The 14,480-nt window shown below is 39.5% G+C and overlaps 1 protein-coding gene and 1 long non-coding RNA gene across 2 annotated transcripts; one reads left to right on the top strand and one right to left on the bottom strand.

Annotated features, from left to right (window-relative positions):
* Positions 1 to 17: 17 nt before the first annotated feature.
* si:dkey-190g6.2 (coenzyme Q-binding protein COQ10 homolog A, mitochondrial) lies at positions 18 to 6,873 on the bottom strand. Its single transcript, XM_017419114.3, has 5 exons — positions 6,737 to 6,873; positions 3,983 to 4,132; positions 3,709 to 3,901; positions 3,477 to 3,578; positions 18 to 1,484 (listed from the first exon to the last, which is right to left on the bottom strand). Exons 1-5 carry the CDS (start codon positions 6,871 to 6,873, stop codon positions 1,317 to 1,319), a joined length of 750 nt encoding a protein of 249 aa, XP_017274603.1. The 3' UTR covers positions 18 to 1,316.
* Positions 6,872 to 10,415, top strand: LOC108237622. Its single transcript, XR_001808641.3, has 3 exons — positions 6,872 to 7,821; positions 8,659 to 8,757; positions 9,302 to 10,415. It is a non-coding gene; the product is annotated as an uncharacterized LOC108237622 (long non-coding RNA).
* The last annotated feature ends 4,065 nt before the right edge of the window (positions 10,416 to 14,480 follow it).

The raw sequence follows: 14,480 nt of genomic DNA on the forward strand, positions 1-14,480 counted from the left end.
AAAGAAATCAGACAATAAATGATTTGCAATGTTTTATTCTACAGCTCGTCAGCATATTTTTAAATAAAAACATCATGAAAACATTGTGGTCCTGATCACAAAATATAATGGGCTGAGGGGGAACTACGTTTCTTCTACAGGGTGTGATTTTAGTCTTTAATCCTCAATGTAAAGAAGCATCAATTGAGATCAAGGGAAATGCCTTTTTTTGTTTGTTTGTTTGTTTTATCTTCAGCTTCACAAATCTATAAAATAATATATCAAATATAAAGTTGTCGTTTTCTGAGATAATATGCGACGGTTTCATTTTTCCCCTCCTGATTCGACGGATTTTCAGTCCACCCCAGTGGTTCGGCGATTTAATTCGGGTGTTTTGTGCAAAAGTCTGACCCCCNAGGTCTCCGAGGGCGGGCTATAAAATAAGGCATTATTAAAAGTGTCAGGCAAAGTCTCAGAAGTACAATCCTCACAGCACAGCAGCTGAGTTAAAGCTACATTTCTCACTTCCTGTTCAGGTGAGACCGCAGTTAGCTTCATTACGTTTTACCCCTTTGAGGAAAAAAACAAAACAAAAAACACTTTCTAATACTGTCACAGTGACCACAAACATCCCAAAACATGGCACCTTTAATAAGCCCAAATAAAACAAAACTTTCCTTATATTCACTGCTAAATAAATTAAAAAATATAGAAGAACTTGCAGTAGCTCTACATTTAGACGTATGGTATTAAAATTTCCATTTGGAGCGGGAGCAAATGGATGAAAGGCAAAAGGCAAAAAAAAAAAAAAAAAACCAAACAGGATTTTTGTAATATAGTAGGACGAGCTGATGGCGGTGCTGTTTACATGCTGATGCGTGAGGGAGACCAGGACCGGATCCTCAGGATCCCAGCGACCATAAAACCTGAGCACAGGTCGGGCTTTTCAAAGCCTCTGTATAGAATTTAAAAAAAAAAAAAAAAAAAAAGAGAGAGATGTTTAAAATAACCATTGTTACAGATGTAACATGATGCAATGGTTTGCTGCTTTGTTGACATAAATACGGCTCGTTACGGCCAGGGAGCGCAGGAAACGAGAACTAAACTGGAGGTAGACGGACTTAACGTGAGGAGAAAGAAGAATCTGAGGCAGGATTTCAAACATTGGGAGCTGAGAGGTCCGCTGCACGCCTTCGTAGCTGGGAGGAGTCGATGTATGGGGGGGTGACTAAGCTGCAACATGCAGGTCTGAGTGGGTGAAGCGGACAGAAGTTGGTTTAAGGCCAGATGATGATGATGATGACGATGATGGCGGCGGCGACCGCTCGTCGTCGCCATCACGTCTGGTGCACCTCGTGAAACATCAGCTCTCGTGGAATTCGTGTCTCTGGGCCGTACAGCTTGGAGGCTCGCCGCTCGAACGCGGCGACGTTCTGCTTCACAACTTCGTCGAAGAACATGGTGGCTAACTGGGAGTGGAGCAGGGAGCGGAACTCGAAGGAGATCTGTCCAAATAAATAAAAAAAAAAAACACACACACAGACTAAGATTTTTTCCTCCTTTTAGGGCGAGAGGGGTCAGTCGATAAAGGCAGCGTACAAGAGTTTGAAGGGAAATGAGCAGGAAACATGAATGTCATTTTTCTGCTCAGTATAGAAGTCACAGCCTTCAGACAGACAGCAGAGTGGGTTAACACCATGTAAGAAGACAAAAACAAACAACAGGTGTGGACGAAGTTGCTTCTGAATTAGGAGCAACAGCCTGGTAAAGCTTGTGAGAGATTTTAGTTGATTATTTGTCACAAACACTTGAAAATAATCACTCATCTTTGTTCATTTTTAAGTAGTAGGCTATCTTATATTAAAACTAAAAAGAGCAGAATTTAATTGGGAATGAATACATGAACATCTATAAAAGTAAGAACCTTTTAGGATGCATATATGATGCAAGTTTCCGACAGAAAACAGAGGAGCACTTCCTGCTGAGGCTGCAACGAGAGCTCTCTGACAGCGCTTTATTTGTGTTTCAGTCTCTTTAACTTCTGATTAGAACAGAGAAAGCAGTGCTGTTTTTTATGTTTTCCCTTAGTCAGCCTGTTTACTGGATTTAATGTGGATTTTTTTTCCTATCATGAGCACCAGACTGAGGACTCCTGCCCTCATAGTGCCAGTAAACCACGCTGCAACGCCTCGGTCTCGTAGCCGTAGGGCCAGGATGGAGTTCTCAGACCTCTTAGGCCAAACAAAGAGTCCTTCTGAAGGTTTAATACCGAGCCACTCATTCAGTGAAACGATGAGTGCTGAAGAGCTTCTGTTATCACGTATGAAGCCATCTGAGGACCACTTTTAGTATAAACCATTTCAGCTTTGTTGACATCACATTATTATCTAATATCACAAGAAACAGTTAGTCCCACAAAGGGGCTTTTCTTGTTTTTAATGTTCTCATTTGTGTCTGACGTGTGTTATCCGTCCCCCTGATGTGAACAGACTCAGTTTATCCACACATTTCTTGGTAAATGGAGTCCATTTTTGGGTCGTTTAGCTGGAAAAAGTTACAGCACTCCGCAAAAACATTTTAATCCCAACCTAATTTCTTTATATTTGTATTCCCAAGGAGACAGAATTTGTAATCTTTTAAAGTGGCCTTGATCAGCACTTCTTCAGGCTTTCTGACAATTCTTTTTAGACTTCGGCGGATTTCTTTGTCCGAGTTTTTCTGTCCAGTCCTCGCACCTGACCGTGATAACATGATGTGTGCTCAAAAGGTTAGAATGTGGAGAAGTAGGGGACAAAAAACAAAGAGAATATCTACAGCAGATGAACATGATCTGAACGTCATGTATCAGAGAAACAAGAGAAAAGAAAAAACCCTAAAAAGGACCTGAGACGTCAAGCTGACTGGCCTGAAACATTCCCTCTGTACGTAAAAGTGGGTTATATTTGGTAAGGATTAATAACTTTAACAAGCAGTGTAAAGATCCCAGTTAAAATTGTTCTTTCCCAAGTCGCTTTTAATGTGTTGACACAACTCTGGTTCATTATGATTCAAAGGTCAGAGTTAAGCAGCTTAAAATGGTCAGATACTGGACTGAAAATTCATTTTTAAAGAAAGCAGCCGAAGTTTAAGATCAATTTAAATCCCCTCAGAAAGTCTGAAGACTTATTTTAAAAAGTTACAAGAAAAAGCTAAATATAAAACACAAGGAATGGATCCAGACTTTTACAAGACTAGAAGATTTCTAAAAAAGAATTAAGCCTTTCAGCGAGAACATCCTGGAGCAGCTACAGAAGACGACGGACTGTTCTGAAATAAGAAAAACTGAGTGTAGCCTCATGTGCATCGTTGGAAAATGACATCATCAGGTAAAAATTAATGTCAGTGAACGCTGAACTAGCTTCCATGTTTCCTGAAAAACCCTGAAATCAGCAGCTAGCTTCTTCTCCGCTTTTGATTCACAACAACGTGAGCATGAAGCACACTTCGGGGAAACTTACAGAAAAGTCTACTGTGCAGGTCCGAGGGTAACCAGGAATGCCAGGACTAAAGCGCCATATTGTTTCCAAATGATTGAAGAGTTTCCCATCTGTACACACTGCCTAAAACGAGACGACAAAAAAAAAAAAAAAACATTTAACACGAAGAAATGGATGCTTTACAGCGAGTCTGTCCGATCCATGTGTGTCACAGATCAGATGTTAGTCACTCACCACACCGATGGGTACTTACTTTGACTAAATGAGGCCTAACGCTTGTGATCATCGACGTGTATCTCTCCATGACTGGAGGGAAGCCCACTTCGAGCTGGGCTTTGCAGTGACCCGCTCTCTTCATGATGGTCTGGGACTTCTTACACCACGGCACAAAGTGCTTGTAATCGTCCACATTGGCCACTACTTCATACATTTCCAGCATAGTGTAACTGTGACAACAATCATCACAAGGTCGTTACTCCTACTTGTAGTTAAGAACACGGTCAGTACTAGCGAATATTGAATATTACCCAAGTATCCTGCGTTCGGAGTACTCCTTCCTTTTGTTGGTGAGGCTGATGAAGTTTCTGCTCTGGGGAGCTGCCGTCATCGTGTCCCACTCCTGAAGACAAAGCACCTTGGGACTTCTCGTCATCAGAATGCCACACGAAGACAGGTGTCTACGAGGCGAGAGCAGATTTTCTGTGAGCCCGGAGAGGTGGAAATGCCCCCCCGGCAAAAAAGACAAAACGACTACATTCTAGTTTCCAGCTGCCAGTGAGCTGAACCTGCGAGGTCCTGAAAGGCCCGAGTGTCAGGAGAGAACGCTGGTGGCTTCTGAGCCGGGAGCAGAAAATAACAAACAAACATCTGACTGTGAGTTAACACCAATGGGTAAAAGCTACGGTTTGAAGCGTCGACCTGTGGGGATGTGGGGGAGTGGTTTTACCTTTAAAAAGGTTACAACACATATACCTTTGTTCAAGGCTGGACTTTCCAGACTTTCCCGGGGCCCCGAGGATGAGAGGGATTATTGTTTTAACAAATAGTTTTCCAAAGGCTTTATTTTCCTTATCTTCAATGAGGAGCAAGCCCACATCACTGAAAAGTGTTTTAATTTGTTGATGCTGACATGGATTAATAACTACTTTATGGTTTCTGTTTAATGGGCTTCAGATTGGTTTTATTTTTAAAGTCCATACAGTGCTACAAGTTTTACTGAATGACTTTAGTCTGTAATTTTGAACCATAATCGTTTGTAATTGTTCCTCTTGCTTTGTAAAAAAAAAAAAAAGATGCACAGTTGTTGTTTTCTGTAATTATTCTGCATTTTCACCTTCATCTTGAGGTCCACGCAGCAAACGCTTCTAAAGGATGTAAATCCTATTAGACATCTTATAATTGTTCATAAAGTCAGGCAGTATGTCGACACTTTAACTCGGATATCAACTAAAACACTGTAGTTAAACTCTCTGTAATCTCAAGGCTTTAGGACAAAGCATTCATACTGCTTTATGAAAAGATTGTTGCGTGTTGTTTGGTTTGCTGATATTCTGCATATTTGTCACTCATCATTTTTATTTGCTTTAAAATAGTCTGTCCCTTGAAAAAGGAAATGCACTTCGTCTTTGAGTTTAAATAGAGAAACGGTTCGGATCCACTTGTGATCTGTGCAGCGATGGCTAAATAAAGCAGTAAACTGTGACGGAGCAGACTTCCTCAGAACTCCAGGCCGTAAACCTCTAGTTTTTCTGTGCTGTTTTGTATAAACTGTACACTGTATTGCCAAAAGTATTCACTCACCCATCCAAATCATTGAATTCAGGTGTTTCAATCAGCACCTAGGCATGCAGACTGCTTTTACAAACATTAGTGAAAGAATGGGTCGCTCTCAGGAACTCAATGAATTCCAGCGTGGTACCTTAATAGGAATGCTACCTGTGCAATAAGTCCAGTTGTGAAATTTTCTTTCTACTAAATATTCCGCAGTCAGCAGTTAGTGGGATTATAACAAAGTGGAAGTGATTGGAAACGACAGCAACTCAGCCATGAAGTGGTTGGCCATGTAAAACCACAGAGTGAAGAGTGAAGCAGCCGCTACTGGACTCCAGAGCAGAGGAGACAAGTTTTTTGGAGTGGTGAATCATTCTTCTCTGTCTGACAACCTGATGGATGAATCTGGGTTTAGCGGCTGTCAGGAGAACAGTTCTTGTCTGACTGCATTGTGCCAAGTGTAAAGTTTGGTGGAGGGAGGGTTATGGTGTGGGGTTGTTTTTCAGGAGTTGGGCTCAGCTGCTTAATTCCAGTGAAAGGAACTCGTAATGCCTCAGCGTACCAAGACATTTTGGACAATTCCGTGCTCCCAGCTTTGTGGGAACAGTTTGGGATGGCCCCTTCCTGTTCCAACATGAATAAAAATCAGTGCACAAAGCAAGGTCCATAAAGACATGGATGAGGGAGTTTGGTGTGGAAGAACTTAACTGACCTTCACAGAGTCCTGACCTCAACCAGAGACTGAGAGCCAGGCCTTCTGTCCAACATCAGTGTCTGACCTCACAGATGAGCTTCTGGAAGAATGGTCAAAAACTCCCATAAACACTCCTAAACCTGTGGAAAGCCTTCCCAGAAGAGTTGAAGCTCTTATAGCTGTAAAGAGTGGACCAACATCATATTAAACCCTATGGATTAAGAATGGAATGTCACTCAAGTTTATAAGCCTGAAGGGAGACGATCAAATACTTTTGGCAATATAGCGTGTTTATATAATGTCAACAGGGCCCCAAAAGTAGCTCTAGCCCAGGGGCCCACACATTCCTTAATCCTGCCCTGCCTTTATTTACCCAGAGTAGAAAGATCATACCAGCTTTATGAATAAAAATAAATACATTTATTCAGTCAGCACACACAAATATTGCATTTGCTGATTAGGATGGGATCACTTTGTTTCTAGGCAGTAAACTACTTTACAGCTTGTTGTTGAGCAGGAAGTCCCATCATCTGATAGGCTCCTCACAGTACAACCACACATTAACTATACAATTATTTAACAACAGCACAATTATAGGGGATTTATTAGTTAAACAAAAAAACGTGTCGAGTAAATACCAAATTAATTACAGCATTAATTAGACAGTATCTGATACCTGCAACAAGTGGCTTATTCAATATTCCTCCATCTAAAAGGTTACTTTCACTTTAAAAAGAAAAGCATAAACATCTCTGGAGGCTGGCGCCACATCACCTGTGTCTTGTTTTTTAATAAAACGCCTCCAGGACAGACTCACCTGATGTTCTGTCTCGAGCATCCTCTCGGTACCGTTTTGGGACACGAGCGAGGGGAACCCACAGTGGCGATCTGGAGGAAGTCGCTGAACGTCCGCACACCCATGGGTAACCTCCGGGCACCGGCCGTGGCTGCCATCAAACCAGCCACCCCGTCCGCAAGGAGGAAGGGAGGTCCGGAGAAGCCGAGTCCCGCCGGGTTTGCTCCAACGGAAGCCGAATCGCGGTTCCCCCCTCCTCTCCTCCCGATCGGAAAGTCCCTGAATCCGAGCGGTTACAAAACCCAACGAACCGCCCTCGCGCCCGTATCGAAGCCTTCAGCCGAACCGACGTCAGGCACGGTCACCAACGGCTAACGAGGTTTCAAAGCAGCGACCAAACGCGACGTACGGCCGCCTTCCCGAAACTGCTCCGTCTCGCTCACATCACCCGGCGTCCCGAGTGCCGCAAAATGACAACTTCGGGGTTTTAAGGCTGGTTTTGGGTTGGAATTCTGTCAAATTCCGTCCAGCTGCTGACGACCTTCCACCGCTAAATAAAACGCCGGTGACGGAACAGACTGTTCCTTTCTTCGCAGGTCTGTCGGTGTACAGCCTGCGGCCGGAAGTGCTGCCCCCTGCTGGTGTGGAGGATAACAGCAGGGGAAATTTATTTTATTTTATTTTATTTTATTTTATTTTATTTTATTTTACGTGTGAACAAATATTAGGTTTTAAAGCAACTAATGTCAGTTTTTGATGCCTTTTACGCCCATGAACTTCAATTTCCCAAAGTTAATTTTATAACCAAAATATAATTTAGGTATACAAAAAAATCATTTTACACGATGAAACACAAAAAATTTAAAGAAGGACAATTTTTAAACTCAATTTAGTTGAATTTTACGGAGCCCCTGCAGTGACATTGGATGAAAAAAAAGGCATACTAAATCGTGGCGACGAATTAATTATCTCGTGCCCACGAGATGCTAAATCGTGGGCACGAGACAGTTAATTCGTGGCCACGAGATAGTTCAAGTTTGCGGGATAGTTGTCAAGTTGTCTACTGTGCAGATGGACTCCTACTGGACAGGTGTTGTTGAGTAGAGGTAATTATTACTGTGTGATTTTGTTTTATGGAATAGCTTTGTTATTTACTATTGTCATTGGGACGGTCAAGTCCTAAAGTTAATAGTGCTGCTAGTCGGACATGTTGTTGATAATGCTAAATGTAATAGGTTGGCTACTATACGAGCTAGGCTAATGATTAGCAAAACATGCGCTCCCTGGTCCAGCCACATCGGAAAACTTCCTCTACCTTTATGCGCCCGTGGATGACCGAGATAGGACTAGTAAAACTTGGAGAAAAGACGTGCTGTTCAAGCAAACAATGTCAAACAGCTTAGTTTTTAGAATTTAGATTTTCGTTTAGGCCTACACGTTTCCATGGCAACAACAGAGCCGCGCTGCATATTTTTGCGTGTGGTCGTTTTCGGCATAATTTTACTGTATGGTTGCATATCAGCTGTTTTTATAATTATAGTTCTTATTTTCAGTTGTAATATTTAGGTTTAGTCTTGATGTGCAGTAGGTAGCTTAATATCTCAGGTCAGTATTCATAACTGCATAAATAGTGACTGTACTGTATGTCTGCCATAAATATATATATAGTGCGTTCATACATTACCTGAAGGCAGTTTGTCTTCTCTTCTTTCACTCAAATGCTGTGTTAACACAGACATGATGTAAAGGAAGAATGCGATCTATCAGACACAAACGGCAAGACAGCACAGCTGCCAATAAATAGGTCATTCACCTTCAAGTGGAACAACGTTTCATGAGAATACTTTTTCCTCTCGTGTTTGTTACATTTAGTTACATTTTTTAAATTACAGAGTCATTTGATTGACATATCTTTTAATTGAAACATTTGGATTTTTCTGAAGGCTACTTACAAAATGGAGAAAGAAGACAACGGCTTTTTCCAGTATCTTCTGAACCGTGGAATTGGAGAAGAACTATTAACAAAACTAAAAAATGACAAGGTAAGCTACTCTTAACCCTATTGTCGAAACTATAAAATTAATAATTTTCTTCAATATAAAATTTTATAAATATAGTCTGATTAAGTAAAAACATATTGTTTTTTATTCACCTTCACAATCACACCCAAAGTCTTACTTAAGGTGAACAGAGATCCTATTGTAACCCAAAAGAGGAGAATATAAAGTTTATATGATTACTTATTGGATTTTATTTTCGTTTTTATTAAAAAAAATTTATGGTAATTGTTTACCTTGTTCCTTATCAATAATGTTCACAGGAAGTATAATCTCACATGCAACAACACAAATCCATCAGAGACGTTGTTGGTTCAATTCAATTCAGAAATACTTTATAAATCCCAAAGGGAAATTTAATACTGTTGCGCAAAATATTTCTAATATATTTCTAAAGTCTTTTATTGCTTTTTAGCAATTGCATAGAACAACTTTCACATTTTTTCTGTGTTGGTTAAAAATGAAAAATTATTAATATCCTAAGTTGTCTTTAATAAAAAACAAAACTCTGTTGATGTCACTTTTGCAGATTGATTCTTCAGTTGTTCCACTGATGTCCGATCAGGATCTGTCAATGAAGTCCTCAGAACCCCAGAGTTGTGGCACAGTGAACATCGTGTCTGGAATCCCACTGGGTACATTGGGATTCTTTGTTGGCCGGATGCGGTGGTTGTTCCAGACTGCCTTGATCTCATCAAGCTCTTCCTGCAAAGAAAATATATACTTACAGTTAAAAGAAGGTTTTAAAGACTAACCCAATCAATAACACACAAAACAAGGTTATATACATGCTTCTTAAATGATGAAGTTCATAAGCCATTGATTAACAGTTTCATAAATACGTAATTGTCCTAAATTCCCTCTAGAGGGCAGTGTTGTACAGGTAACTGAGTTAGGTTGTAGCAAAATCTGCAGGTTCTGGGGGTCCCTAAGTATTGCAGCGCCCCCTGCTGACACATTTTCATTGGTTTAGTACAGAATGGACTCATGTTTACTAGACTGAAAACATAACTGTCCATATATTGCCTTTGAAACTGCCAATGCCGTTAAGCTTCACAGTAAATAAAATAGAGCAATTAAATCCCCCAAACGTTTGGGTCATTTTGTCCAAAATGTTAACTTGATACCCTTCATAAAGACTTCAGCCCTATGGAACTTTAATCAATTTCACTTAGGCAACATTTTCACTGCCAAAAAGGTCATGCCATCTGCATTAAGGGTTCTAGAAAAAAGGGTTGCACTTCTACACAACTTGTTACATTTCTGTATGGTAGATTTTTCTAAATTAAAACCATTTCAATAATTCTGAGAAATGTAAATGTTCTATTGAGGTGTTTTTTAAGTAACCTGTAACCAGTTCACTTATCCAAATGTAATAATAAGAGAAAACTAAACATTGTTTTAAAAAAATTCTCTTCAGTCTTGTTTAAAAGCTTATATGTAACACTTATAGCATGCATGAAATATCCTCATGCATCCTCAATAACTGCTTTTAGGCAATCCTAACTCAAGTGAATCAAAATGCCCATTTGAAATCGTTCTCAAGTGGTCTTACTGTTGATTTTTATTTATTAATGTTGATAAAGATCTTAACTGTGTACTATATATGAAATATTTTTGAAAATTATGCAAATAAATAAATAAGCAACAAATCAAAGAATACATTGGTTGAATACTGAGTCTCCTTTACTGTATCTTTTTTTAAATACTTATAAAACTTAGTCTCTTCAGGTATCTATAGTTTACTTCAGTATTAATTTTTCTGACAACTTTTTACTTTTAAACCCTACATTTGAACACAAATATCTGAACTTTCTACTCCTTCCATTTTTTAAAATAATCTAGTTACTTTCACACATAGCCATGACATCTAAGCATTGTAGGACTTGTCTTAAGTCTAAGAAAAGCGAGACTTAATTCTAGCAACTTTGAAAAATAATTTCATCTGAATATGGACAAACATCTTTAAGATAACTCTCCTTCATGTCAGTTAATGAGGTTTCGTTTGTCCATAAAACACACTGAAAGGTTTAAAACATTACTAAAGAGAGATCAAATCTTTAATGTTATGTTCAACAACTCCAGTTGTTTCTTTTGTCGCTCAATAAATGTCATTTGGAAAACTCTAACCTCTTGCTTTTACTCAATACTTTTAATACTTGAGTACATTATACGTGCAAAATTTACTTTTGACACTTGAGTACAGTAAATCTCAGATACTTTAAGACTTTTACTTAAGAAATATTCTAAAAACATATTTTAACTTTTACCAAAGTAATTTTATGGTAAGACGCTTGTACTTTCTTTCAAGTATTACTTTGAGGTACTTTATACAAGGCTATCTTGTTTATACTAATTATTTTCATTTTAGTCTTTAATAGCAGAATTTGCTCAAAACCTTATATGGTTTCTGTAAGAAGACGTTTTGATCAGTTACTCAGTGTAGTCTTTTTTTAGCAAATACTTTTTACAAGTCCTTGATTCATTTCTTAGATGGCATACTGTTCAAAGAATGAAAGAACAGGACTTAAACCTCACCTGAATAATGTGCCGAAAGCACAGCTGCACAAGTGATTTGTCCAGGTAGTCTCCAGCACACAAACCCTCATCTTTCATTTCGCCCAGCAGATGTATCCAGTACTCCATACCCTCTTTGCGCAACACACCCCACCAACTTTCAATCCTCTGATTTGCAGTACTTGCTCCCGCGATGTAGCTTTGTTCACCAGCTCTATTATCAACATCACTGCGGCGGAGGTAGGTCTGGATGTCTCGGACAACCACATTTTCAGTTCCTGCATCTGTCCGTACGATCCGGGGACAGCCACCAAACTCCTCCACCGCTTGTACAAAGTAGCCCCCTATGACGCGTGGGTCGTTGCTTGTGTATGCAGCTTTCAGCCAGAGTATTTTACGCGAAAAGCCATCAATGCAACCACTGATGCAGATTCCATATGGTTTTAACTTATCGTAAGAATCTACATGCCAAATATAGTTAGGTCCTTCAGCAAAATACTGCCTACGGTTGAGTCTCCTGGAGCGACGGCTGGCTGAGGCGTCAGGGTCGAGAGCTGAAAGAATCAAACGGACATCTTCCTTTTTTGCACGAATGCCGTTCTTTAAGCACTTGTGGTACATCCACCTGTAGCCATGTAGTCTCCCAGGTCCTTCCAGCTGATGAATGATGAAATCTATGACGTCACCGACATCGGCATATTCCTTGCGTCTAAAGCCATGCATTTTGAGGAGCCGAATTAAGTGTCTCTTGCTAAGAATAAGTCCATGTCTAACCGCAAGTGACCGAAGTATGTCATTGTAATTCATTCCGATGTTAAAATAAAATGATATTAACCCAAACTTGTCCATGTTAACGATCAACAGACACTGCAGACTCACTGGGAAGTGACTGAACTATCTCGTGGCCACGATTTAGCATATCGTGGCCACGAGATAATTATTTCGTGGCAACGATTTAGTATGCCTTTTTTTTTCATCCAATGTCACCGTAGGGGCTCCGTAGAATTTCATGATATGAAATCATTTTTATTTATATATTTTTTATGTCTTTGTCTTTTTTACATTTAAACCTTAGGTACTGAATGAACTTTATGTGATTGTTCCATTCATAATTATACCTATTTTAATGTCTATTACCATTTTGTATTTTTAGTTGAGACACTGGTTGCACTTTCTGGTTTAGCAATGTCTTTTTTACTGTATTATTTTATCTTAATTATGTTCTTTTTTTCATTTTTATCTTTATTTTGTATTCACTCAGAAAACAAGCTATTTGGTTTCACTGTATTTTACATATGGCTCAAATGGCAAAGTGGTACTTAACTTAAATTTGAACATAAAACTTGTAGGTAATATTGCACATAATCCACAAAATAATACTGCACAATAAGATGTAAATGTCAATGTAAATGTCTTACAAAACTACCAATAGGAAACCCAGAGTAGCCAATAACATGGAGTATCTTCAAATAAAAACACAATGAGCTAAATAAAGAATAAAATAACACAAATTTTACAAACAATGTACAGTTGAAATTAGACAAATAGGCCTGAAATTAAAAATAAAATGAAGCACATAACTAAATAAAAGCATGTATAAAACTACAACTACATGGAGGTACAAAAACATGAGCAAAATCTCAAACAAAACAAAACAAGGCATGAAATGACACAAAATAAACACAAGAAGAACATTTGACCAATGAAAGAAGCAAAAAACACAAAAAGACTGCAGAGATACACAGAACTGACAGAAATATGAACAAAATATGAGACACAATCTAGTCTAAAGCTAATTTTAAACCTTTTTTTAAACATCAACTTTGATGCTACACCACATTTTTCTTCTTTTAACATCAACACTTATTTTTTTGTGATTAGTAATACAGACAACAGACAAACAAAACAAACTAATCACAAACCCTCTTTTATTAAACCTATAGGGTGTCAAGTTTAGCCCAATTTGTTCAATAAATAGATGATTGTGTTCATCTTCACCAATATAAATTACAAAATTTAAAAAAATGGACTTGTAATAAACTGTTTATATAAACAAACTAAAAGTCTATTTGGGCTCATCGGTCCAGGGGGCATCCTTACCAGATGCCCAAACCACCTCAACTTGCTCCTCTCAATGCAGAGGAGCAGCGGCTCTACAGTTGAGGCCGAAGACTTTGACCACGGCACAAATTTTGGTTTTCACAAAGAGTTTTTATTATGGTAGTTTGTATTAACTCTAGACTGTAAACAGTAATCAGATGAATTCTAATTAATTGCAAAGTCATTCCCTGCCATGAAAATAACCTTATCACATAAATGCCTGCATCCCAGCCTAACGAAACGGCCTGCTAACATCATTTCAGTGATTATGTCGTTAGTGCAGGAGAAAAAGTGAGGACAAGACAGCTGATATCACTCTGTCAGGCTAATTAGAAGAGCAGACTGGTTGCTTTGAAAGGGTAGTGGACATGTTAGGTTTTCTTCTGTTAACCATGGTTGCCTCCAAGGAAACACGTGCAGTCATCAATGCATTGCATCAGAAGGGTTTCACAGGCAAGGACATTGCTGCGTGTAAGATGGCACCCCAATCAACCATTTATCCAACCATCAAGAACTTCAAGGAGAGCGGTTCAGTTGCGGTGAAGAAGGATTCTGGGCACCCAAAGTCAAGCAAGCGTCAGGATCATCTACTAAAGAGGATACAGCGACGGGATCAGGTCACCACCAGTGCAGAGCTTGCTCAGGAATGACAGAGGACGGGTGTGAGTGCATCTGAACACACAGTGAGATGAAGGCTTTGGGAGGATGGCTTGGTGTCAAGAAGGGCAGCAAAGAAGCCACGTCTCTTCAAGAAGAACATCAAGGACAGACTGACATTCTGCAGGAAGTATAAGGATTGGACTGCAGAAGACTAGGGTAAAGTTATTTTCCTCTGATGAAGCCCCCTTCAGAATGTTTGGCACCTCTAGGAAAAGGATTGTCCGGAGAAGAAAAGGTGAGTTCTACCATGAGTCCCGTGTCATACCAACAATGAAGCATCCTGAGACCATTCATGTGTGAGGTTGCTTCTCATCCAGGGGAGTGGGTTCACTCAAAGGGAATGGTGTCAAAACATCCTCCAAGTTCAACTTCTTCCAACGACCCAGGAGCAATTTGGAGATGAACAGTGGTTTTCTTCAGCATGATGGAGC

This window comes from Kryptolebias marmoratus, linkage group LG8 (genome assembly GCF_001649575.2).
Source record: "Kryptolebias marmoratus isolate JLee-2015 linkage group LG8, ASM164957v2, whole genome shotgun sequence".
Taxonomy (NCBI): domain Eukaryota; kingdom Metazoa; phylum Chordata; class Actinopteri; order Cyprinodontiformes; family Rivulidae; genus Kryptolebias; species Kryptolebias marmoratus.